At 33.7% G+C, this 24,159-nt stretch overlaps 3 protein-coding genes across 4 annotated transcripts; 1 reads left to right on the top strand and 2 right to left on the bottom strand.

Moving 5' to 3' along the window:
- Positions 1 to 1,770: 1,770 nt before the first annotated feature.
- Positions 1,771 to 10,224, top strand: LOC128155755 (uncharacterized protein DDB_G0271670-like). 2 transcript variants are annotated; one of them, XM_052817603.1, is made up of 6 exons: positions 1,771 to 1,920; positions 4,693 to 4,764; positions 5,748 to 5,919; positions 7,075 to 7,190; positions 7,389 to 7,508; positions 8,689 to 10,224. In XM_052817603.1, exons 2-6 carry the CDS (start codon positions 4,704 to 4,706, stop codon positions 9,312 to 9,314), a joined length of 1,095 nt encoding a protein of 364 aa, XP_052673563.1. In that variant the 5' UTR covers positions 1,771 to 1,920; positions 4,693 to 4,703; the 3' UTR covers positions 9,315 to 10,224. The 2 variants fall into 2 exon arrangements, with proteins under 2 accessions (XP_052673563.1, XP_052673564.1); XM_052817604.1 differs by lacking the exon at positions 1,771 to 1,920 and having other exon boundaries at positions 4,629 to 4,764.
- Positions 10,225 to 10,700: 476 nt separating this feature from the next.
- Positions 10,701 to 11,573, bottom strand: LOC128191397 (keratin-associated protein 4-3-like; the record flags this gene model as incomplete). The annotated part of the gene is made up of 2 exons (XM_052863458.1): positions 10,701 to 11,221; positions 11,297 to 11,573. Coding segments are annotated over 2 exons (678 nt in total), but the record flags the coding sequence as incomplete, so codon positions are not given.
- Positions 11,574 to 12,836: 1,263 nt separating this feature from the next.
- Positions 12,837 to 19,185, bottom strand: LOC128156339 (mucin-5AC-like). The gene is made up of 7 exons (XM_052818436.1): positions 18,988 to 19,185; positions 17,928 to 18,105; positions 15,331 to 15,431; positions 15,006 to 15,131; positions 14,024 to 14,749; positions 13,395 to 13,778; positions 12,837 to 13,287 (listed from the first exon to the last, which is right to left on the bottom strand). Exons 1-7 carry the CDS (start codon positions 19,082 to 19,084, stop codon positions 12,938 to 12,940), a joined length of 1,962 nt encoding a protein of 653 aa, XP_052674396.1. The 5' UTR covers positions 19,085 to 19,185; the 3' UTR covers positions 12,837 to 12,937.
- Positions 19,186 to 24,159: the final 4,974 nt, after the last annotated feature.

Below are 24,159 nucleotides of genomic sequence, written 5' to 3'. Positions count from 1 at the left end.
AGTTTAAATGCTTTCCAAACTTTGAAAAGAACCATCATTTCATTTCATGAAAAGCTGTTTAAAAAGTAATCTGTTTTATTAGAAACTGTTCATTTTCTTAAATTACTGATAACCTGCCTTTTCAATGGTAATGTATAAGACCATACACAAAAGTAAACGATGCGAAAAATACACCTTTAATCACGAAAATGTGATGCAGCGAAATTGTTCAACTTGTTGCGTGGACCCTGAGGTCCACGCAGAAAATATATAAGCGAGGTTAAACCGGATGCTATGGGGAAAATTCTGCCTGCGCATGATCTAGCCTGGTTCCTGTGCGTAATGGGTAGCTCAGGGAACCAGGTTAACACAAGTTTATCTGAATCGGGATCGGGATTCCTTGCCATATGACACATATAAGTTCAAAGGCGCTGTAATATGTAAAGTTGTCGGTAAACGGTACAGACAAGGTATTCCTTTTAAAGAAATGATTGGCATGTGATATGAACTATCAGTATTATGAAATAAATTAATGTTATGCCGAAACTACAACATGCATCAAATAGCATAATTTGCAATGTTTTGTTGTTTTCCGAATACACATGTAACTTAACTTTACATTTATAGTAGGCGAGGCTAGAGAACTTCCCGATTAAATTTTTTAATAATTTAAGTATGATTGAATAATTATGTCACTATAAAAGTTTAAATCTCAAGAAAAATGCATCAAAATATGAAATTTTTTAGTATGATTGAATAATTATGTCACTATAAAAGTTTAAATCTCAAGAAAAATGCATCAAAATATGAAATTTTTTAATTTACACAAAGCTGTCACTGCAAAGTTAATAAAGTAAAGCGAATCGTAATGTGTGTACAAATAGCAGAATTCACCGAATGCCTGATACCATACATGCAAACTTCATTCATAGATAAATCATAATTATTTTAGAAGTATGAATCCTTTAAATTCTGAGATAAAAAGTCAGGGCTATACATGCATGTATACGCAATACAACGTACAAGTGGTTAAAAGCAGAGGGCTGGATTCTGTGGAATCTCTGATAATTTTAAGGTTTCACGTTTTCGTTGGAAACACATGCAAATGGTCCACGTATTGTAGTCCTTTTTTAAAGGACAGCAACTTGTTATAATATACTGTATGAACTGTACTAAAACTTACAAGGGAACTACGATTTGTTAAAGTTGAAAATAAAATTGCGAAATCTTGTTATCAACAGAATTATCAAATGTATTATTCAATTAGGGTGTGTGAGTTTAAAAAGTGGAAGACGTGTATTTAAATTATGATCTGCACAAATAAAATAGATAAAACAAATATATTCAGCTGGTGTGGTACAGTTCATTGCTTCTAAGAACAACTTCTATGATATATATTCTAATTTTCCCTTCCGTCACTTGTTATCATTAATCTCGTCAATAAATCATCATATATTTCCTTAAAAAATCACCCATGAAGGGCATCGTATTTCTAACTTTTAATTTTGAGACACATTGCTCCAAAAAAATGCGTTTATATTGACAACACTAATGCACCGGGTCAGGATGCCACAAAGTAATGGTTAATTTATGTATTAATTGGCCCGTGGATTGACAAAGGCATTGCAGCGCCCTGTACGTTTTATTGAAATCTCATCCATTGAATTTCCAAAATACGTCACGGATGCATTGTATTCTATAAGATAAAAACTCGCACGCTCTACCCTGCATTTTGCTCTCCTCCTAATTGATCTGCCGAACCACCAAACTCGCGTTATATCCAGGCCCGATTTTTTATGATTAAAGTGTTCGGAAACTCTACACTAAGTGAAAGCCTTATGACTTGGGTGTTCCATTGCGTCGCTACAATTTCTGTTCGCTGTGTCACTTCAGTTTTCTTTGGAACTTAAGAGGTGCGTGAAGAAACTAGGGGTTCCTACGGTATTTTTAATTATATATATGTTATAACTTTCTCACTCTAAATTTCAGTGTAATAATACAGTTTTACAAAGGCTATCAATACTCATTTCACTTTAAAAACATGTTTTAAAGGCTTGATGCTTTTATGCTCTGAAATAATAATTCATTTTGCACTAAGTGATTATCTTCTACGGATGGGGGTGGTGTTATTTTTAAATTAAGCTGTTTGAAATATTACAAAAGTTGGTCTTATTCACGTAAACATAAATAATATATAATACATTAGATTGTAATGTCCAACTTAAAAAATAAAAGGTATTTTTATGAAGTATATAACAGTCATTGTATTACATGTACTTGATTTACCGCTGCATTTACATCTGTTCAAACAATCGATCTGTTCGATACATACAGGTGATACCATTTCGCGGGTAAAACATTAAAGTCCGTGCGGTCAGTGTGGTAATGTAGTAATGCGACAGGTTATGTAAGGTCGGCAAATGAAAACGGAAAAAGTGGACGAGAGTTGAAATTTTACCACGGGGGTGGCGGGGGAGGGGGGACTTAAAGGAAGTGAACATGAAAAAATTATCAAGGGCTCAAATTTGTCTGTTTGATGTGTATAATGATATCTGAAAACCGTTTAGACAGAGCTTTCCTCAGTAAAAAGATATACCACTTAGAATAACTAATTCTTGCAATCCATGAGCGCTGCCATATTGTTAAAATCATTACCTCCCTGCTGGGTTATCTCTAAGCATCTAAGAGAGGGCAGCACTGATGCTGCCGTCAGTGAGACACATTGCAATTTTACACACGTGTAGTAACATGGATAAAATGCCATCATCAAAATGTGAATGGAAACTTGAAAGGAATGTAAAGAGTTGTCATTTTAAACAGTGTTTATGGAGGAAGATTTTGGATCTCAGAATGATGCATTCCCACCAGCAGTTAATGTGACATGTAACTAGAATGGAATGTCCGTGGATCAGTGTTATTGTGACCTATTTTTTCTTGCACTCGGGAATTTCTTGTTTATGAGTTTGAACATTATGTGTGCTACATAAATGAGCACACAAGGTGCATTGCACAGCATCCTGACTTTTAAAAAGTGTCTTAGTCCTGTTATTCTTCTGACAGCATAAACAGAACCGGCGTACATATCATCAAGATCTTATGTATAAAAAAAAACAAATCAGAAAATTAGGGCATTTAAATAAAAAGTAACGGTAAGAAACCCCACATGGAAATGGAATTACAATTTTATATTAATTTAAATTAAAATCTAAAAACAGCATTTAATTTATGTAAACACTGACTGCCACATGCATCTCCGTACAAACATCTGGAATGTGATGGTCTTATATTTCACAAATTAATTTATCTATATTCATTTTTTGTACAAATCATAAATAGTTATCTGAGGTTCATTTATAGAAATGTACTAAATCCTTGTCTTCTCATGACAGTACACAAAATTTTTCTTCACATCAAGGCATATTTTTTCTTCGTAACATAAACACTGGCCTAGTTCCAACATTGACCCAGTCACCAGCAGCAATGTGGCTTATCTACGTCAGAGAACAGATGCATGCTGGGGAATAATGGATTACCTCCATAAACCTTTCACTGAGAGTGTTAATTTGATAAAATCTCTTGATAGAAATAAACAAATAGGTAACAGACCTCATTTTTAAGTTTCAAAAGGCTTTTATAATTTATTAAGCAACAATTATTTTTTTCATGTTCACTTCCAAGAAAAAGAGAGCATTGTCGTTGAAATGTCAATTTTACAAGTGAGAGGGAGTGACTGATGTGTAAGACGCAAGCACGGTCACAGAAGCATTACCATTATCTACAAGCGAATTATCAATAATATTTGCATCTGAAGTTTGGACATGTATCTGGCTGTCTTAAGATTAAGACAAGTCTTAAGAAAATCAGATGATATACAGTTTTGTGAAACAATAATGATAAGATCTTATGACAAATATTGGTCTAAAGACGGATCTTAGTCATAAGATAGTTTGGTTAAACGAGTCCTTTATTAGCACGTAAAACCAAACATGTGTTCAATGAAAAAATAAATAGAGATGAAATTCGATTGCGATGCTTGCACATTCTCTTATATAAATTTATCTAATTTTTGAAACTTTCATATCATGAAATTAAACTTTTTTAGCAACAAAAATAATCAAACAACCACCCCACCCACCCCCTCCCCCCAAAAAGGGAGAAAGAATAACAAAAGAAACACAAAACCTGTACCAGTCAACGGGGTGGACATTAAATTAGATGACACCGTTCCTAATTAAAATGAAAACTTGTGAAAAGTTTCTCTTAAAAATGTGGTTAAGCTCAAATACTAGTAACATATCAATTAAATATCTTTTGCACCGAAAAATGGTAAGCCCTATCCTTTTTCAAACAAAAAGATTGTGTAACTCGTATGCGTTTGAAGCAAACCTAGTATAGTTGAAAGGACAGACAGGAATTTCAATTCTGTTTATTTTCATCAATATTTATATAAAGATGCACGCCTCCCCGATGTTACTTATTTGCATGTCATTAAATAGAAAAGGGGTTTGTAACAAAATTCCATCTCTAAAAGACATTTATCACCGGGAGTTCGTCAAATGAAATTCTCGCATTTGTGGAGATTCGCTGAAATGTAACACTTCACAAAACGTAGTGCTCAATATTACTTGTTTAAATGACTCTTCCTTCATCTCAGGCCAACCAGCAAATTTTCAATCACAAGCTGAATTCTTTCATGAAATATAATTTTTGTAGATTCAAGATAAATGGATATGAGAAGAACAGCAAGTGTTTTTATGATTTGGAATGCAATCTGTGTATACGTTGGTAAGGTTTTATCTGTTGTCACTATCTTGTTGTTTTCTTTTGGGGGGGGGGGGTTTGGGGGGGGGGGTTTGTTTTTTGGTCGTATTTCGCTGATAAGAGAATCATTCAAAGAAAAACAGACATATAACCTGTTAATATTTTAAACTCTATGAATTAAATAATATTTTCAAATATTTTTCTTTATCATATGTTTTTTTAGAAAAATCATTTGTACACACGTTTCTTATGCTTTTTGACAGATAAAATTTTATATAATATATAAAAATGTTTTTGCGCATTAAGCACTGAAAACAAAACGTTTAACTTTTGCGAATGTATTAAATAATAAAAAATAAATCTTACAATTCAATCCTAATATTCAGTATACCATTTAATTTTTTACTCTTAGAAAAAGTACAACTTCAACAAAGATAATTTTTGCAAAATTCCATGTTTTAAAATTTCTAGTAATAGTATCATTACTACAGTTCGATTTATATCATTACACAGAGCTAAATAACTTTTTTTATAAGTTTACGAGAAAAATTTGGTCACAATGATATTTTTAGATATTTTACGAGATCTAATCCTAGGACACTATGTTGAAAAGTAGGTCACTGACTTATTTTGATTTGTGTATAAAAAAAATCTGGATTTATTCTGTCAGTTTAACCTACAATGAACCATTTTCCTTTAATCATCCAGTTAAGAATCTGATAGCGAATAAATTATCATAAATGTAAGAGGTAATATGTATTCTTTAGAAGAAACATAAATTTATCAGAGTCTCTAAAGTATATAAATAATAGCAACAGAGTGTCCAAACATTTATGCCAGCTAAAAGGAATTCTGTTAAACAAGCGCCACATGTGTCTATGAGGACACTGACACCACGAAAAAATGATAGTGTTTTTCGCTTTTCAGTGGTACATGTATAAATTAAAATTTCTTTCTTCTATCTATAACTCTGAAATCTTTATAATTCATCTATGGTTTAATTTCAGACAGCTGTACATTTCCTTCCGTTTTGGAAGGTAAAACGTGGGAGGATTCTGATAAAGGCCAACCGGTCACATTCTCTGGAAGCGATATGTTAGGTTGGAACGTTTCTGCATTCTCAACTGTAATGAACCAGTGGGAGTGCTTGTTCAACCAGAACGACATCATTGTTTCTAAGTAAGCCTGTTATGCTATATTTACATCTAACGAGTATGATTCCCTCTATTTCTTACGGAAACTTATAGTTAACTTTATAGCTCTATAGTATAGAAACAGCCAGACTGAAATCAACACACCCCGTTTATCAGTTGGTCGATATCTACATTGGCTGAAACGGACAGGACTGAAATCGACACGCCCTGTTTATCGATTGGTCGCAACCTAGAGCGACATAAGAAACGTCGAGGACTGCACAAAATAATCTTGATGATGTCAGACTCTAATTTTCACAAGAGACGATTTGGCTGTTTCTATTAGCTAACATACTGATGTACATTAACAGTAATTTTGTGAAATTTACTTTTTATAATCAATTTATTAATTACTTAAATGGAAGATATAAATATAAACAATAAAATGCTTTTCTTCGATGATTTATGCGGTTTTTAAAGGTAGCGATCATTGCAGAAAAAATTTACATAACCTGCTAACGCGGGTTATGTATTTTTTCTGTAATGTCGCCACCTTCATGTTCCGCATGAATCATCAAAGGAGGCATTTTATTGTTTATATAAAAAAAAATGCTACGAGAAACTATCCATGACCAAATATGTAAATGTTCTGTGAGATTTTTAATTATTTTATGACCGACCGATCATAATCAGGCGGATTTAGAGGGAGGCGGGGAGCAAGGCCCTCTTTTTGTGATCAAATTAGAAAAAAATTAAGGGAACTACTGAAAAAAAAATATCAAATTAGTTTTTTGTGGTTTTTTGTGTTATCTATCGATGCTACATGTATTATATATCAAGTATAGCTAGAATAGAATGTTGAAGAAAAAAACCCAAAACCTAAGAGCTACCGGGGGCTTTTCCCCATGGTCCCCCCAAAGGCTATGCCCTTGATCCACTGGGGTCAATGCAGCCCCAGACCCCCAGCCTTTTTGGGCCCCTTTTCAACTAACATTCGATTCGCCACTGTCATTAATCGTCCTTTTAGCATTCTCGATTACTGTGATAGAATTACCAACTTGTCAAAAATGAGAAGAGGCACCAAACAAATATAGGCGCTCCCCAGCTAATTTTGTAAATGACGAACGATATATATTTATAAATGCCTACCCTGGGGAGCGCCTATGCAAAGAAACAGTACACAATGTCATTCTCCTTCCAGATCAAGTTTTGTTTTTGGACTTCCCTTTGCACCCCCGGTGACTTACTATGTATATATCTGCATGTGGATCGTCTCTCTGGATTCGGACAAATTCATCTACTACCTTTTGGCAGATTGTAAGAGTCACAAATATAATGTACATTATGTATCGTCAAACTAATTAATTATCATCAAGATGATCAGCAATAAAAATACTTCATTATTTAAAATTATATTATGATAAGAATTTAAAGAAATTTAAATGTTATATTTATTAAGAGAAGTTTTCTAGATAATGCTAGAAACTAACTGTAAATTTTTGAAAATCTTTCAAGTTATATCGGACCTCAATACGAGAGCTTATAGAAATACCGAGGATAACCTGGGACCGTGCCATGTGTGTAAGCTCTCCCTCTCCCTGGTCCCCGCGGATGCAAAAGTCATGACGTCCACCGGTTGGTATTTCTTCATATTACATGTAACACAAACCGCGCACCATGTAAATGAGGGTGTTTTTCTGCGGGTGAATTTTTTTTACCCTTTTGTTGCAAAATTGTTTATTTGTTGTAAATATTTGTTTATGATTTCTTAAATGTATGGGGCATGGTCACGATTTTAGTCAAAAATTGTTTTTCCGATTTTAATGTTTACAATGCTTTAGTGAGGCAACCAAAATTTGAGTGTCATTTGTTGAGGTAAAAAGGAGTTACATAGTTTACAATTCTTTGCCATGTTAATAAAGCTTTTGTTTACATTTTCAATGTTCAAGTGAAAATTTCAATTCTAGACCTAAAATGAATGTGTTAAACTGTTTATATATGCTTAAAATGAATAAGAAGATAGAAAAATCAGCTTGAAAAAATGTTTCTTTTGGTATACATTGTATTGAACCTATGTAAACAAAAACAGGGCACGAGCCTTGTTTACATGACACAGATTTGTGGGCTCTGTCTCTTGCTTAAAACTTAAAGACTGACTCTCAAATTTCATTTGATCATTAGAAATACATTTCTAAAGCATTGTAAATAATAAAAACGAAAAATAGAATTTGACCAAAATCGTGACCATGCCCCTTTAATTGACAACTATAAAAACTTTTTTTTGCGTTGGATTTGGAATTTTTTGTGGGCGATAGGAAACCGCAAAATGAAACAAAAAGCACCCGCAATAAAATCCATTTTTAATACACTGACAATAACTTACACCACAAATACAATTAACACGGTATTCAAGTCTTGGATGCAAAATAATCGTTAATAAAAACTATACTTTCCGAGAATAAATTCACATACATGTAATGTTTTCAAACCTGTATTGATATTTACTCTTTTGAAAAATTCTTTAAAAATACAATTAAAAAATTAAACTACTTTATATATATATATTAATTTCTAAAATTAATCATACGATATATCGTATAGTATATATGCATTTAACGCATTTTTATAAGCAAAGTGTGAAGTCTATGAAACATCTTGTGATGTTTTATACAAATATATCCAGTGTGATTGTTACTGAAGAACAATTTGCACTTAACAACAAAGCAAAAAATTAACTACTATCTATCTAATCACTAAACACATGTAATTATTTACTAATTTGTAGTGTTTGTTAACTGCCGATTGATTTACACAGGAAGTCCATCTGAAATAACTATTCCGCCACAATCCGGGCCTTGCAGTGGGTGCTCCTGCATTCCGTCTTCGACTAGTTCGAGCACAACTAGCACAGAGTCCGGACAGCAAAGTTCGAGCACAACTAGCACAGAGTCCGGACAGCAAAGTTCGAGCACAACTAGCACAGAGTCCGGACAGCAAAGTTCGATCACAGTTAGCACAGACTCCGGACAGCAAAGTTCGAGCACAACTAGCACAGAGTCCGGACAGCAAAGTTCGAGCACAACTAGCACAGAGTCCGGACAGCAAAGTTCGAGCACAGTTAGCACAGACTCCGGACAGCAAAGTTCGAGCACAGTTAGCACAGAGTCTGGACAGAAAAGTTCGAGCACAGTTAGCACAGAGTCTGGACAGCAAAGTTCCAGCACAAGTAGCACAGACTCTGGGCAACAAAACTCGAGCACAGTAAGCACAGGTTCGAATCAAGCTAAAGAGCCTGCAGACGGTTTCAACACAGTTTTTGTAGCTCCCATAGTGATAGGAATATCAGTCTTGATTGCTGCTGTTGTGTCGGTTATTCTTTTCAAATCTAAAAAGAGGAAATCAAAAACTGGTGCGAAGAAGATAAACGTGTGTACAGCATAACATTTATGTTGACTTGTCGCATCCGAAACATACACAAGCTGTTTTGTAGCTTTTGATGATGTTTAAGTGTTGGTGAAAAAGACTACAAGTATTTAAGTATAATTGATTTGATAAAGCATGTTTGTTGAATTGAAATTTTAAAACTAGTCGTTAAAGCTCCCGAATGTCTCAACATTAACTAAATACAATGTCCCAGGTGATAATCCCAGTGCAGTTATGGCTTTTGTATCTGTATCAATTGGCGTTTTATAAAGCATACATTTAATAACAAAATATATCTTTTTGGCCAGCAAATATATGACCATTTTTGTTCAATTTACATGTAAATATGTCTAACCTTACAGATAAGATATATACTTACCTTGAAAAAAAAATGTTTTTCCCCCGAAAAAAACAACAAACAATAGGGAAGAAATAAAATTCCTAAAGGATATAAACACTAATCCCATAAAAAAATAAATTTGACCTACTATTTGACGGAAGTATTTTCTGTAATATAATTTGGACCAGTAGCTTTCTTATGGATATAAATTTTCCGACCAAACTTTGAAACTTGATTCAAATCTGCATTTCCAAAGTGATTCATTTAATTCTAAAAAAAAAAAAAAAAGTTTAAATGTCTTAAATGAAAATCATTGCTACCACAGATTTTTTTCCTTTCAAAGTGAATATTTTAATGAGAACATTTAGATATATATTATCTGACGGCTCGGACAGAACTGTTGACGTTTACTCTATAAGCAACGGCCAACTATGTGACGTATTTTCTAAACTTTCATCTTTGACGTATGCAAAAATGCGATCTTTGCACTGACATATTAATCCAACTCGATGTTTAAAGCTTTCAATCTTTAAATGTATGTGTATGTACAATTGTACATTGTATATGGTAATGCCTATCAATAAAACTGTTAACATAATGTATCTGTCCTTTCTATGCAGTATATGTCAATTAACCCGATGTCTTCAGTTATGCTTTAATAATTCTACACCAGTATGATGTTATTCTAAAATTGCAGTTGGTGTTTGTATTATTTTGCTCATTTGTTTATCACATCACAAAGCTGCATTCAGGATTAGAGTCCTCAGTTTTGGAGTCCTCCACGTATACTGCTCAGTAACAGAATTATTAATGCACCGGGCAAGCTGATTTCATGATTATTTGTTGCATTTTACCTTTAGACGTTAACCTCAAGATGTGTCTATTGTTATCATTATTTTCTTTAACTTCATGGTGCATTATCTTAAGTATTTTAAGACTTCGCTTTCGAATTTGAACTTTATGGTTTTTTGGCAGGAAATTTTCCACAAACTAGCCAGTCCTACTCTCCGGTAACTTGTGATTCTGTGCTGCAAACGACGTCACTTTCGAGCACAACTACCACATCCAAAACCAGCGAGGAAACCTCCGGTTCAGAATCAACTTCTACAGTTCCTGTGAAAAGGAGTACGACAGTCAAATCAACAGACTCGAGCACAACCTCAACAAGCAGAGAAACACAAGTTTCAAGCACAGAGACAACAATTGGGCCTACAACAACAAAAGCAACAACAATTGAGTTCACAATAGGGTCTACAACAACAGAGTCGACGATAGGTCCTACAACAACAGAGACAACAATTGGGTCTACAACAAAAGAGTCTACAATAGGTTCTACAACAACAGAGACAACAATAGGTTCTACAACAACAGAGACAACAATTGGGTCTACAACAAAAGAGTCTACAATAGGTTCTACAACAAGAGAGACAACAATAGGTTCTACAACAACACAGACAACAATTGGGTCTACAACAAAAGAGTCTACAATAGGTTCTACAACAAGAGAGACAACAATAGGTTCTACAACAACAGAGACAACAATTGGATCTACAACAACAAATTCTACATCTACAATAGGTTCTACAACAACAGAGACAATAATTGGGTCAACAACAAAAGAGTCTACAATAGGTTATACAACAACAGAGTCTACATCTACAATAGGTTCTACAACAACAGAGTCTACATCTACAATAGGTTCTACAACAAAAGAGACAACAATTGGGTCTACAACAAAAGAGTCTACAATAGGTCCTACAACAACAGAGTCTACATCTACAATAGGTTCTACAACAACAGAGACAATAATTGGGTCTACAACAACAAAAGCAACAACAATTGGGTCTACAGCAACAGAGTCTACGATAGGTTCTACAACAACTGGGTCTACAACAAGAGAGGCAACAGTTTGGTCCACAATAACAATGACAACAACATTAAGTTCAACAACAACAATGTTGCATACAGAGTCAACAACTGAGTATGCGACAACAAAGTTGAGCACACCAAAATCCACGACACCGAGGTTTAACATAGTGCCATCAACAACTGGGCATACAATAGATTCAGAGAAAATGATTCTGCCTATGATGTCCAATGAAGCTTTTATTACCATGGTGATTTGTGGAGGTCTGGTTGTTTTGGTCGTTGTATTCATCACAGTCATCGGGATGTATTCATCCCTCAAATCTAAACAGAAACCAAAGAACATCAGATACCGTCATAACTATCATAAATATTTTACTCCCTGATTTCTAAAAAAAAAGTCTGTTAGTCGTTAGGAATATTAACTGACTATTAGTTTGTATACGTATGAATGTGTTTTAAAGATAAATCAAATAGTGTATAATTCAAAGTCAGAATATTTCAATAAATGTAAGCAAGTAATCGCATTGGTAATATTTAATGTTAGCTATCTGTTGTTAAGTTTATTCCGTTTTGTTATTGCATTAAGTTTTGTAAGAGTACAAATGAAACAGAAACCCCTTGATTTCCAAAAAGAATGTCCCTGTGCGAAGCCTAGTGTTGATTTCCTTTTGTATAATTTGTTTACGTTTGTAAACGATTAATAAATTTTTCCTACCTCTTGTGAGGTCTGGTCTAAGAAAGGCTGTTGATCCGATGCTCTGAAATTCGACACAAGCTAGATTCCTATTCAATGTCAAAAGTTAAAATGGAATGAATAATGTCAAGTATCAGGTATTCATTCAATATGCATATGGGCTTTGTATTCTTTAAAACTTATTGCCTTAAACACAACGTGTCTATCATTGATGTTGCACTCTTAAATATTTTCTCATCGTGTGTTATATTCTCACTAAGTCTTTTAATTCAAGGGATTTTTTTCACGATTATTGCTATTCATTGGCATTAATAACAGAATGGTAGTACATTATTGCTTTTCTGTACCGAAGGGGAAAATCGCACAAGCCCTCAAATAAATTATACAATGTATTTTATGTAAATATTAAAGACTGTTTTGATTGGTCAAGACAAAGCCTAATTAACTAGATCCAAGAATATCAAAATCTCGTGTACCTCTAATTACAGCAGCTTGACGGACAGGGAGCATATTTCGGATTAAAAAGGTCGGAAATGTGTTTTAAAATCTGTTATACTAGTATATCAAATGCATGACTTTGTCCAAACTAAATACTTTATTACAGATAACATAATTATAACGATAGTTTCAAGTATTTTTAGAATTTATTGTTTATTAATGATTTATGTTTCCGTCTTGTCGTAATAATCATGATAATGTAATCTCAAACAATATCCAAGTATGCAAAAATAAGCACATCTATGGATGACAATAAAAGTCATGTCTTCCATGATACATAGGTTTGATGTGCGATAGATGAGTTAATCTTCGATGTCTTCTGATTGAAGATTTCTTCCTCTTGAGTGCAATTGAAATACTGAGCAATGTCACGGACAGTATTAAAATGGACAACACTGCACAAATAACCAGAGCTTCGCTGGTGAATATGGATGAAATTGCGCTGTCGGGCCGCGATTTGGCTGATAAAAAAGGAACCGATGACTTCCTCCCTGGAATGTATGTGGTTGAAACAATACTCGAGAAACTCGGTGTTCTAGCCGAAGTGTCTGTAATTTGTTTATCATTTGATCTGACCAATGTTGTTATTTCTGTAAACAAAAGGTTTGCATATAGACAAGACAGAGACTTGCATCAAATTTCGACTCTCGTATATGCCTGTCATAGTTAAATGAAAAAGAGGAAAGTGTGCTATTACCGTTTTTCGTGACACCATTGATTGTTGATATCTTTTCGGGGTTTGTTGCAATAGCTGTGGACAAAGAGGCCATCACACCATCTGTCTTTGTAGATAATGTTTTGAATGGATTTTTCGTTGTTGTTTGAACTTGTTCTGGTTCTGATGAACTAGACGGCGTTGTATTCAGTGAAGTTTTCTCTGGTAGCAGATTATCAGTTGAGGAACCACCTGATGAAATAGGAACTAAAGAAGAGGTGGTCGAAGTGTGGGATAGTGTGGATGAATTCGACTGCGGCGCAGCAGACGACGATTCCATGTCGACAGAAGTGGATTGAGAAGTTGCTGTAGCGCTAGATGACACATAAGACGTTGATGGCTTTGCGCTCGCAGTAGTTGACAAATCTGAAATATTCAAAGCTGCGTTTTAAGATTGTTTTTATGCATTCATTGTGAACAAATCTTGTTATTCTTTTGCTAAAGCCTTGTATTAAATACGATAAGCTATACTTCTACATTGCTAATTAAGTTTGATAGTTTGACTACGCAGAAGGTTTAAGTAAACTGTTGTATATTTTGGAAAAAAGTAAACTTCTAGACCAATTTGTGTTTCAATTGACGTTGTAAAAAATGAAACAATTATAAAGAACCTTCTAGTTGTTGATTAGATGTTGCCATTGAAGTTGAGTTCGAAACAGATGAGGGTTGTTGTGTTGATGTTGCTGTCATTAAAACTGTTGTCGCTGTTGATTCAGATGAGGGTTGTTGTGTTGTTGTCGCTGTTGATCCAGATGAGGGTTGTTGTGTTGTTGTCGCTGTTGATCCAAATGAGGGTTGTTGTGTTGATGTTGCTGCCGTTGTTGCTGTTGATCCAGATGAGGGTTGTTGTGTTGATGTTGCTGTCATTAAAACTGTTGTCGCTGTTGATCCAGATGAGGGTTGTTGTGTTGATGTTGCTGTTGTCGCTGTTAATTCAGATGAGGGTTGTTGTGTTGTTGTCGCTGTTGATTCAGATGAGGGTTGTTGTGTTGATGTTGCTGTTGATCCAGATGAGGGTTGTTGTGTTGATGTTGCTGTTGATCCAGATGAGGGTTGTTGTGTTGATGTTGCTGCCGTTGTTGCTGTTGTTCCAGATGAGGGTTGTAGTGTTGTAGTATCTGTTGGTTTGGTTGTTGTGTCTATGACTCTAGATGATGATTGGTTCGTTAAGATTTTTCTAGTTGTACTTTTTGTTACTGTCGTTGTTGTTTCTTCCGTTTTGGATACTAATTGGTCAGTTGTCGTTCTTTCTGTTGTCCTCGTTGTGGTAGGGGGCCGGTCAGAACACACCGTCGCCGGGTCTATATACTGGGATGTGTCCACATCGTCACAAGTTTCTACAAAATTAACCTACCCCTCAATTTCTTTCGAATATCAAGAAATGTGTCAGTTTAATACTTGTTATTCTGAATTCTGTTATGGACTATGGCCTCCATTTAAAGCATCGATGATAGTTAAAGGGACTCTCTCTAGCTTTTTGAAGAGAATTTCTAAATGAATTAAAAATCTTCGGAATGAAACTTTGAAGATCACTTAACACAATTACTGGTTTGCTAAAAAATGTCAAATTTGTGTTAATGTGTATCATCTTACCAAGAGTGCACATGTATTTGATCTCTGAGGTGTCTGGGATAAAGTCTTTGTCGCAGACTTCACATAAAGAGGCCTGGGGTTGTGTTTTTATTTTAATTCTCTCTCCATCTGCCCTGGCTTCCTCAGCTGTACAATGAAATCAATTTCATGCTTATGTAACCTTATAAAAAAAGATTTATTTTCTTACTAATTATATATCAAAGCAGCATAAAATCGTCTTAAAAAGCATTATAATTCTATAAGTTATCATTTACATATAAACTGCACATTACAATTAAATAAATGATTGAATACATCAAGCAGAAAATTTACTTCAAGAGCTGACCTGACCACAGTTTGTAGAAAAAATGGGAGTCTTTAAAATCTACCACCATGCAGACAAAGGCATAAAAAGTGATGCCATACATCATCATTTTCTCTTTGTTCCTGCAATGAAATCGTGTACCCATATCAAATGTATAATTCATGATCTCGGAATGCATTCACGGATCTGACAACAGAGAAATGATGTTACAACCAACAGCAAAATGGAATAAACGGAGAAGGTGAATAAGATAGTTGCGTCCAATAATGCTTGGGGATGACAATATAGCTAGTTTTAGATAAATAAATGATTAATGTATATCGTCAATGTATGGAAATTCCAACATCTTGCGAATCTGGTTGTAAGGGAAAAAGTTATTACAGATACCTATTTATATATTGTCCACCACACACGCACACACAAGCGCGCGGATCTTTCTGGCTTTTTTATTTTACCAGCGGAGTGCTAAACTAACCTGATTCGAAGTAGTTGATAATTGGTATTAGTATAAAAGAAACGATCCTTATCCCTACTCTTTTGATTTTATTTAGGAAGCTGTAATTAAACAAAGTAAGTCTCTTTTCCGGTTTTGTGCAAATTTTACCTGCGCAATTCTGAGTTAAAACTCTGTTCAAGTAGATAACACTAGTGTATTTTACTAATTAACAATTCTTAATTGTCAATGAGTCCATGAATAATTAGTCATGGACTCATTAAGAATTAATCATGGACTCATTGACAATTAAGAATTGTTAATTAGTAAAAGACACTAGTAAACCCAAAGTTGTAGGGTCGCCATGTACATATACACTAGAAGTGAGTATGAGGACCAAAAACAATACAGTAAATAAAGCATGATCGATATCTACTTGTGCGCACATTTAAGGTCAGACGCGACATATCTTCCATTTTTTCTATTTTTCCTATTTCCATAATATGAAGATTTCCAGTTCGTAATTTCGTAATTATATTTTTATGTAATATGATTCTTTTTTTATTTAGATATAAAGTGTTTAATTGAACATGTATAGTATGACTTTATTTACAAGCATTCAAATGCATTTTGCATGCTATTTTAAGGAAAATTCGAAATATTCTAGCTCCGAAACGAGCCTGGAAATGTACCCTGAATTTTTGGGAATTAACAGGTTTAAATGTTAATAAATAAGGAATAAAATATCAAGGAAAATTATATAAAATTGAAGAACGTATCGTCATTCCTTAACCTCAACTAACCACATAACACAAGCACATCAATGGTTATGCACGGATCAAGAAAAGGTTTCCAGGGGGGGGGGGGGGGGAGGGCGAAGGATAACTTTGATGGCTAGTGGGAGTCCGAGTCCAAAGTTTTGATGCCTATTCGCGTTTTTATTTGGGGGGGGGGGGGGTGGGGGGGGGGGGTTGGGGGGGTGTTTTTCTTTTTTTGTTTTTTAGGGGGGGGGGGGGGGGGAATTCAATATCCTTGTCAACGTTATTTTAGAAAAATAAAAAATTTCGTGCTATTGTACACTACAGGCGTACATTGTACATTGTATATTGAAGCTGTCGGTAATAAACATTTCAAAACAGAAAATCAAAATTCTATCGATGTATTGGTATTCATTTATTCTGCAATTTTTCATTCATGGAATTTTGCTAGCAAAAATTATTTTATTTTGAAAAAAAAATAATATCGACTTAACTAAGTTAATCTTTTTAAGATCTTTAAAGAAAAGGTATTTTTTATTAGAATGAGTTGTTGTATTTTTCAAATTAACAAATATTAAAATCAAGTAATGCTGAAAAACACTGTATGGAATGTTATCAATTGTTGAACACACAAATATTATTTAACAAGCAGCCATCTGGAATTGAGTTTGATATTTATGAAATTCATGTTCAAACGTGTATATATACATGCATTAAAACGCACTGTTTTACCAATACTTATTTTACATAACAACATGAATACAAAATACAACAGAAATCCTCGTTGTTGTTGATTTTTATAATTACAAATCTGAATTTATTCACATTGAAACATATGAACTCTTCACACTCGATAAACATGAAATTTTATCGGGTACACCCTTATTTTATCACAATTTTTTCTTCCAAGTAATCTTTAATTCATATATAGGATTAGGAAAAAACAAGTTTGAAATATTATTCACACATATTGAAGGGTTTTTTCTAGACTCTGGTCCCCTAAGAGGCGAGCAAGCACAATACATTTTTTATTTTATTTTTCTGCGTAAACGTGGCTCACCTGTCTGAACTATGGGGTAATTGCGTGCTTGGTGAAACCGTTGTAGGAGCCTGTGTAATTTTGAATCTTTTGTTAATATTTAGTGGGGTTTATGTTCTAATTGGGGACATTTATTCATGAAGAACGACCAAGGTTCCATAATTGCAACGAACTCTGAAAATTATGCAGTTAATTGTTGTTTGTTTTCTTCTTCATCTTCGTATTCTCTTCATTTCATGCAAATAAAAGGAAAGTTTTAATGGAACGCGTACAATTTTTACTTGAGTTTAATTAAGAGCAAGGTTTTTTCGTATGTTACAAGTGATTACCCGCAATAAAAAATTTTACATAAAAACATGGATTATTAGATGGTAATTTTAAACCGTACTTGGACACGATGGTTGATTCGTTTCTATGGTAACACTCCCAGGAAGAGACTGTTTTTTGAATTGTTGTCAAGGTCACTGGCCATCCTTCCATGGTGTTCCCCGAGAAGGTCACGGGGCCTTTTGCGTTGTCGTAGAAAGTGCTGGTGGTCCACTGTACGGGATATGTACAGTCTGCATCTAGAGAAGGCAGTGAACAGACCAGCAGTCATAAACACATTTTGCTGGGCATGGTCAAAACATTGTTTGTCATTTTAACTTGTATGTTCAGGTCGATGTCATTTTTAGAACTTCAGCCCAATCCCGTCAACTTAAGGTAGTACATCCATAACTCTTAAGGTAGTCCATCCGTAACTACTGGTATCATTTTATACCAAATGTTTAAAGTGTAAGTTTGATCACTAAAGTCTTGGAATGATTTTGAATAGTTTATAAATTAATAAAGATTCCCTTCGGAATACTTTCTGAAATGTATCTTTTAGTACAATTTATTTTCATACAAATTTCTTTGTAAAAAGTTGCATAAACGTTACTGTTTTTAAGAAATTCCATACCTTACCGTCGATATTTTGAGATTTTTTTTTCTAATCTTTATGAAGGGCAGACAACTATTTAAAAAATTAAAGTGCAAAAAGTTCAATTCATTAACCACATACAGACGCCTGTATTTGGTTTATAGCAGTCTAATGATAATTTTAAAAGACATGTCCAATGTAGTTTTGTTTAATTCACCTCAGTTATACATAGACTATACCTTAAAAAATGCATAAAATATATTCAAACAGAATCGAACTCTCCTAATACTAGGTAATGAGATACTGTAAAAGTATTATATTCAGCATGTCCGGTATTTGGCGGAAGAAATTTTTTTTCCAAAAATTATCGTTGATTTGATATAGCGTATTTCTGAACGTGTCTTTTCTAATACATACTAGTTAATCAATGGTATCTAGCGGTGTACTTTTTCAGCGAAAGCGGCTATCCGCCAAAAACGCCAAAAAAAATATCAGCCAAATGAAATAAGTTTGGAGTATGTTTTCTCCGTTTTTAAGTACTACTCACCTGCAAGTTCACATGCCAACAGAAATATAACAAAAAATAAAAAGCACCTAAGCATAGTATCTTTAGACGGTAAAAGTTGCACATGCTTGCAATACATTGCATCGCAGAAAATAATTTCCTGTCCAGAGTTTTTGTTTTGTACAAAAAAACTACCTCTTTCTAAAACAGCTCAATGAAGAGTTGTTGTGAACGTAGCTTTCTTGTAATTACCCGTACAACGAAAGGTCAATAGAAAAAGGTCAATAGAGAGAGGTCAATAGCCCCGAAACGCCCTCTATTAGTTTGTACCATAATTCGGTAAACATGTGTCCATTGAAATTATAATTAAATCGCCTTTCTTATGAAAACAAAATGTTTTATGGCTTATTATCTGATGAAACTCGCGTAAACATGAAGCGTATGAAAGAGGGTACCTTACTCAATAGCTCGACACTCTAAGGTCAGAAAAACATCATCTTGGTAAAAAAAAAAAAAAAGACATAGTTTAATGACACATTTGTATTATCTAATGCATCTAAACTTAGTTGCATTAGTTTGAATAAGTTGGAATATCAATTATGATATAAAATCCATCCATGTCGAAAACCCAGGTGCAAAATTTAGAAAAAAAAAGACATGGCTTAGAACTACAAGGTACTTTAATTATTCGACACCATTAAGGATGCAAAAAATAAGTCAAATTTAATATATATAGAGTCACAAAAAAGAGAGATAATTGAACCTGCACAAAGAGCACGGTGGTATCAGAATGATCATATGTGTTAAATATTAATTTAATTTCATTCCTTGCACTGCAAAATACAGATTAGCAGATTTCTCATTCTTGATTAAGTTTTGCAAAGTCATTCTCTATTCACCTTATTTGACGTGATTCGAGTTAACATATAGTTTATGTTCTGTTACATCATTTCCATCGTCTTTTTCTCTCCCACCGATAATGACTTTGATGTGAATAGAAATACCAGGTTAAGGTGGAATGGGACATCTGTCAATATTAAGGTGGCTCTATACACCACTTTTTGATGACGCAGTACGCAAAAAAGTAACTCTGGAAGCATGCAATTCCGGTACTGACTGATTTAAACTGAGGCGAATTGTATGGGGAGCGCTCTTTTGAAAAAATTGTTAAATGAATAGATTTAATTTGATAATTGGAAAATTCATTACTTACAAGTAATGTGGTATGTGACACCTTCACGTTGTGTGGTGTTATTTATGAAAATAAACAACAAAATCAAGTAAATTTTTTAAAATAGTTTCTTTCCCATCATTGATAGGTTACACCATAGCGCAGTGGGTTAATAGATTTCACTACAAATCTGTAGGTCATGAGTTCGATTCCCGTTGAGAACAATAATTTTTGTAACTTTCCAAAATTTTCTAAAACGTATCTTTTGTTGAATACTATGAACAAAAAATACGTTTTACCGGTGAAATATTTAATTACTATATACTTTAATGCACATTAATATCGACACCTTAAGGGGATGGGAGGGTTGCTTTGAATTTCTCTCAGGTTGGATCGATACATAAATCCCATTAGCCTAGTCAATTTTCCCCTTCATTTATTTTACTTGGTTTTGCATTAAATCGAATATATTCACTTATACAGGCATATTAAATGAGATATGTATGTATTTATCATTCCAACATTATATTTAGGAAATTTTCTTTAACTCAAAAATGAAAAGTCCCCAAGGTGTTTGGGCCTTGGTACTTAGGAACGATAACCCTTACCTGAGGAACTTTCATACCAAATAAAATTTAAAATATTTTTTGTGTTTATTTGCAATGATTTTCATTCAATTTTTTATGTCACATTTATTGAAATACATTTTCTTATAACATCAAGCAACTTTTTCAGATGATTTGTCAACAGAGTAAGAAAATATGAAAGATTATGTTTTTGGGAAATACTACAAAAAATTGTAATAATAACATTTTTGAATGTTAAGAAGTGTTATATTTTTTTTTATGTGTCCGAAGGAAATATCCATCAAATGACAAAAAAAATTCTCTCAATTCGTTAATAGTTGTCTTTTTAAAAAATATTTTACACAAACACAAAAAAACATCAAAAAATTCTTTAAAAATACCTATAGTATCCCTATCATCATTTTAATATTTGATAAGTATATGTTTTGTTGTCTTCTTTTAAAAATTATCAATTTTCAAAATTCGTACCAAATAAACAAAACAAGAGGCCAATGGGCCACATCGCTCACCTGACCAACGATAGCCTTAACTTTGATCAAATCAGCATTACAGTATCAAAATCAAAATATCTTGAAAACTAAGTACAGTAGATCTTGCTCAAATTTTTTTAAAAATCTACCGATTTTTATCCACATATTTATGGTAAATACGAAGCCCCTTTTGTTGTTTTAATATTCCTATATAATCCTACCCCCCCCCCCCCCACACACACACACACACTTTGTGTTCCCACTTTTCTCTAGTCTCTAGGGAATCATGGTTTGGTCAAACTTTAATCTGCATAACTTGTGCTTTCACATAAGTTACTTAGCTTTCAGCTCAGGTGAGCTAAAAAGTAAAGGAAACGATAGCTTGGACAAGATATCAAAATCACTCTAAGTGGCTTTGTGACGCACAAACAAAATTTACCAAAAATTGCCATATTTACAATCATCACCATTTTGCCGGCAGGGCTCGGATGGAAAAAGATTCAGGCGGTTAAAACGAATGATGTCAGCTGTGCAGAAAAATGATACATAAATCCCTGAATTCTCAATCAATTAATTCAGTTTTCCTATCAATATAAACTTTCACGGTCTTAAAAAAATCAAAAAGTTTTCCGGTACTACTTTAGGAGTTATCATGTCACTTATATTTTTCTCTCTCAGAATGAGCAGGTTATTATCATTTTATCGTTTATTATCTGATCCAGACCTGGATGCATCAAACCTATACAGGTACACAATCTCATTCAACAAGTCTAGATATTTGTTGTAAATTGATAAAGAAAAATATGGATATAAAGAAATCTACATAGAGCGAGCTTAGTAAAGAAATCATAAAAGTTTATAGGGCGATAATCAAATGAGATGGTTTAATACCGATATAAGATGCATGTGTTTTATTATTGTCACAGAATGAAGCAAATCCAAAACGTTATAAAATGAAAAAAGAATGCATCAATCGAGGGACGGATGCAGTCGACCTAAAATCAACACATTTCTAAGAAAATTCCACCCGAAAAAGAAATCAATGGGTGAGAGTATCAATATTTCAAGTGCATTCGGTGAGGAAGAAAATAATTTTTAAAAAAATTGGACTATTCTAAAATATGATATAGTGATTTCTGTGCGCATGCATTGGATTGAAACAATTTAAAATCCGGCCTTGCCGATAATAACAATAAATTCGAATGCCTACGTCACCAACGTTACTGGATATTTATTTTGATTTTAACTGAATAGTTCAGTGCAGATCTCCGGCAGGTTCTGGTTCTGGGAACATGTATTTGATTTTAATTTAATTCGGGTGAACATGATGGGTGGATGGTTCATTGAATTAACTCGTCGGTATTTCTGTATTGAAAAGAGGTTTACTTCGGAGAAGATGGCTTCATATTCATCGTAATGGATTCAAATGCGTCTTATATTGCAACTATTATTCACATCATGTAACCAGATATATAATGACAATACAGCCAGTAAAAGTACAACCGAGTCAAATATGGCATGTAAAACAATGTAGGAGTAAAGTACACAGTAAAAAGACGCCATGTCCTCAAATCAAACAGGACCATAGTTTTACAAAGAAATCACACGATCACAAAACGGAAAAAAAAGTCTTATCCAAAAAGTTTTTTACATATTATTCCGGCAATCCAAAAATTTCATAGTTTATTTTCACAAAATAGCAAAAATAAAAACATTCGGTCCTTGCTATTGCGATCATTTAGGTATGTATGTATTTTAAAATCTTAATGTAATTTTGAACGTCAAATGATTGTTAATAATATTTTTTCCCGATTTGTTGCATGTCTAACAGAACATAATGTTGCAATTTCCCTCTCAATCTGTCCACGTCTCTCAACTGTGTAATTATGTTGATAGAGAGAAAGAGAGGGGATAGAGAGAAAGAGAGAGATGATAGTTGCTCTTAAATTACTATGTACAGTCAAGATCCTATTTCCAAACAAACAAACAATAACGATTTGTTTGTAGAGAGTTTGCAAGGTAACGTTTAAAGTAAAAAGGTTTGTACTGTCACAACTAACACTCCCTTTTCCAAGGAAAACTCGCAATTTGGGCTGTCTCTTCTATAGTTTTCTCTCCAAATGATATTCATTTACTAATTGGTGACTATAATTGCCAAATTAAGCTGTGTTTTCCCAGTTTTGACAAATATTAAATCCTATTCTGTAGTAAAATCATTAAAGCAAACTGCAAAAAATGTAAAACCAAGGGTTGAAGAAAAAACTTGGGGAAGTATACATTAGCTAAAAAAAAATCTAAACCATAAGACATAAAATACGGTAATGATGTCTTTTAAATATATTTATATGGCAGTCATTAATCCAAAAACTTGGGAGGTATTCAATTCGAACCAAAGCATCGGTCATGGAATGTTCGCTCTTTTGATGAAGTCAAATCTTGTTCTGAATTCTAATGATTAATATGATCCCCACCGTAACGCATTACAAAATCCTCCATAAAAAGGGCCCCCATTACTCGGCCCAAAGGTCGGAACCGAACCGTGAACACATTTATAAACAGCTCCTGTGTGTGCAGATAAATTTCTCCGACGGTCTTAGTAACACTTCTGGTCATTTCACAGATAATTCTACAAATTTGTTATATTTGATCATCACAATTTACAGATAGAATTTTTTGTCTGGTACAATTATGATTGTCACGTGTACAAATCTTTTTTTTTATATATATATAAAAGTTATTGAATTAACAACTGTGAGGTTTTCAAAATTCTTTATCGATAACCAAATGCTTAAACACAGAAAACTTATTTAGCTTATTAATTTTACTTATTAAGCCGTTTGATCAAAAAGTTAAAATGAAGCATCAGTTTTGAAAGTAGGAAAGCTAGACCTTCATAAACATTTTGACAAGCAAAAAAGAGGTGGCAAATGAAAGTTTGACTAGCAAGAAATGTTTCGAAACAAGCGATTTATATATATAGCACGCC

This window comes from Crassostrea angulata, chromosome 7, assembly GCF_025612915.1.
Source record: "Crassostrea angulata isolate pt1a10 chromosome 7, ASM2561291v2, whole genome shotgun sequence".
Classification (NCBI taxonomy): domain Eukaryota; kingdom Metazoa; phylum Mollusca; class Bivalvia; order Ostreida; family Ostreidae; genus Magallana; species Magallana angulata.
The sequence above is the reverse complement of the archived record's forward strand: the minus strand, read 5'-3'. Positions and strand labels throughout refer to the sequence as shown.

Excerpts from the sequence above, each read along its gene's own strand:
- LOC128155755 (XM_052817603.1), top strand. The coding sequence starts at position 4,704 with ATGGATATGAGAAGAACAGCAAGTGTTTTTATGATTTGGAATGCAATC. Across the intron at positions 4,765-5,747 it reads TGCAATCTGTGTATACGTTG|ACAGCTGTACATTTCCTTCC; the intron begins GTAAGGTTTTAT and ends GTTTAATTTCAG. Across the intron at positions 7,191-7,388 it reads CTACTACCTTTTGGCAGATT|TTATATCGGACCTCAATACG; the intron begins GTAAGAGTCACA and ends AAATCTTTCAAG.
- LOC128156339 (XM_052818436.1), bottom strand. The coding sequence starts at position 19,084 with ATGTATTGCAAGCATGTGCAACTTTTACCGTCTAAAGATACTATGCTT. Across the intron at positions 14,750-15,005 it reads CAAATACATGTGCACTCTTG|AAACTTGTGACGATGTGGAC; the intron begins GTAAGATGATAC and ends TTAATTTTGTAG. Across the intron at positions 13,288-13,394 it reads CAATGGTGTCACGAAAAACG|AAATAACAACATTGGTCAGA; the intron begins GTAATAGCACAC and ends TTTTGTTTACAG.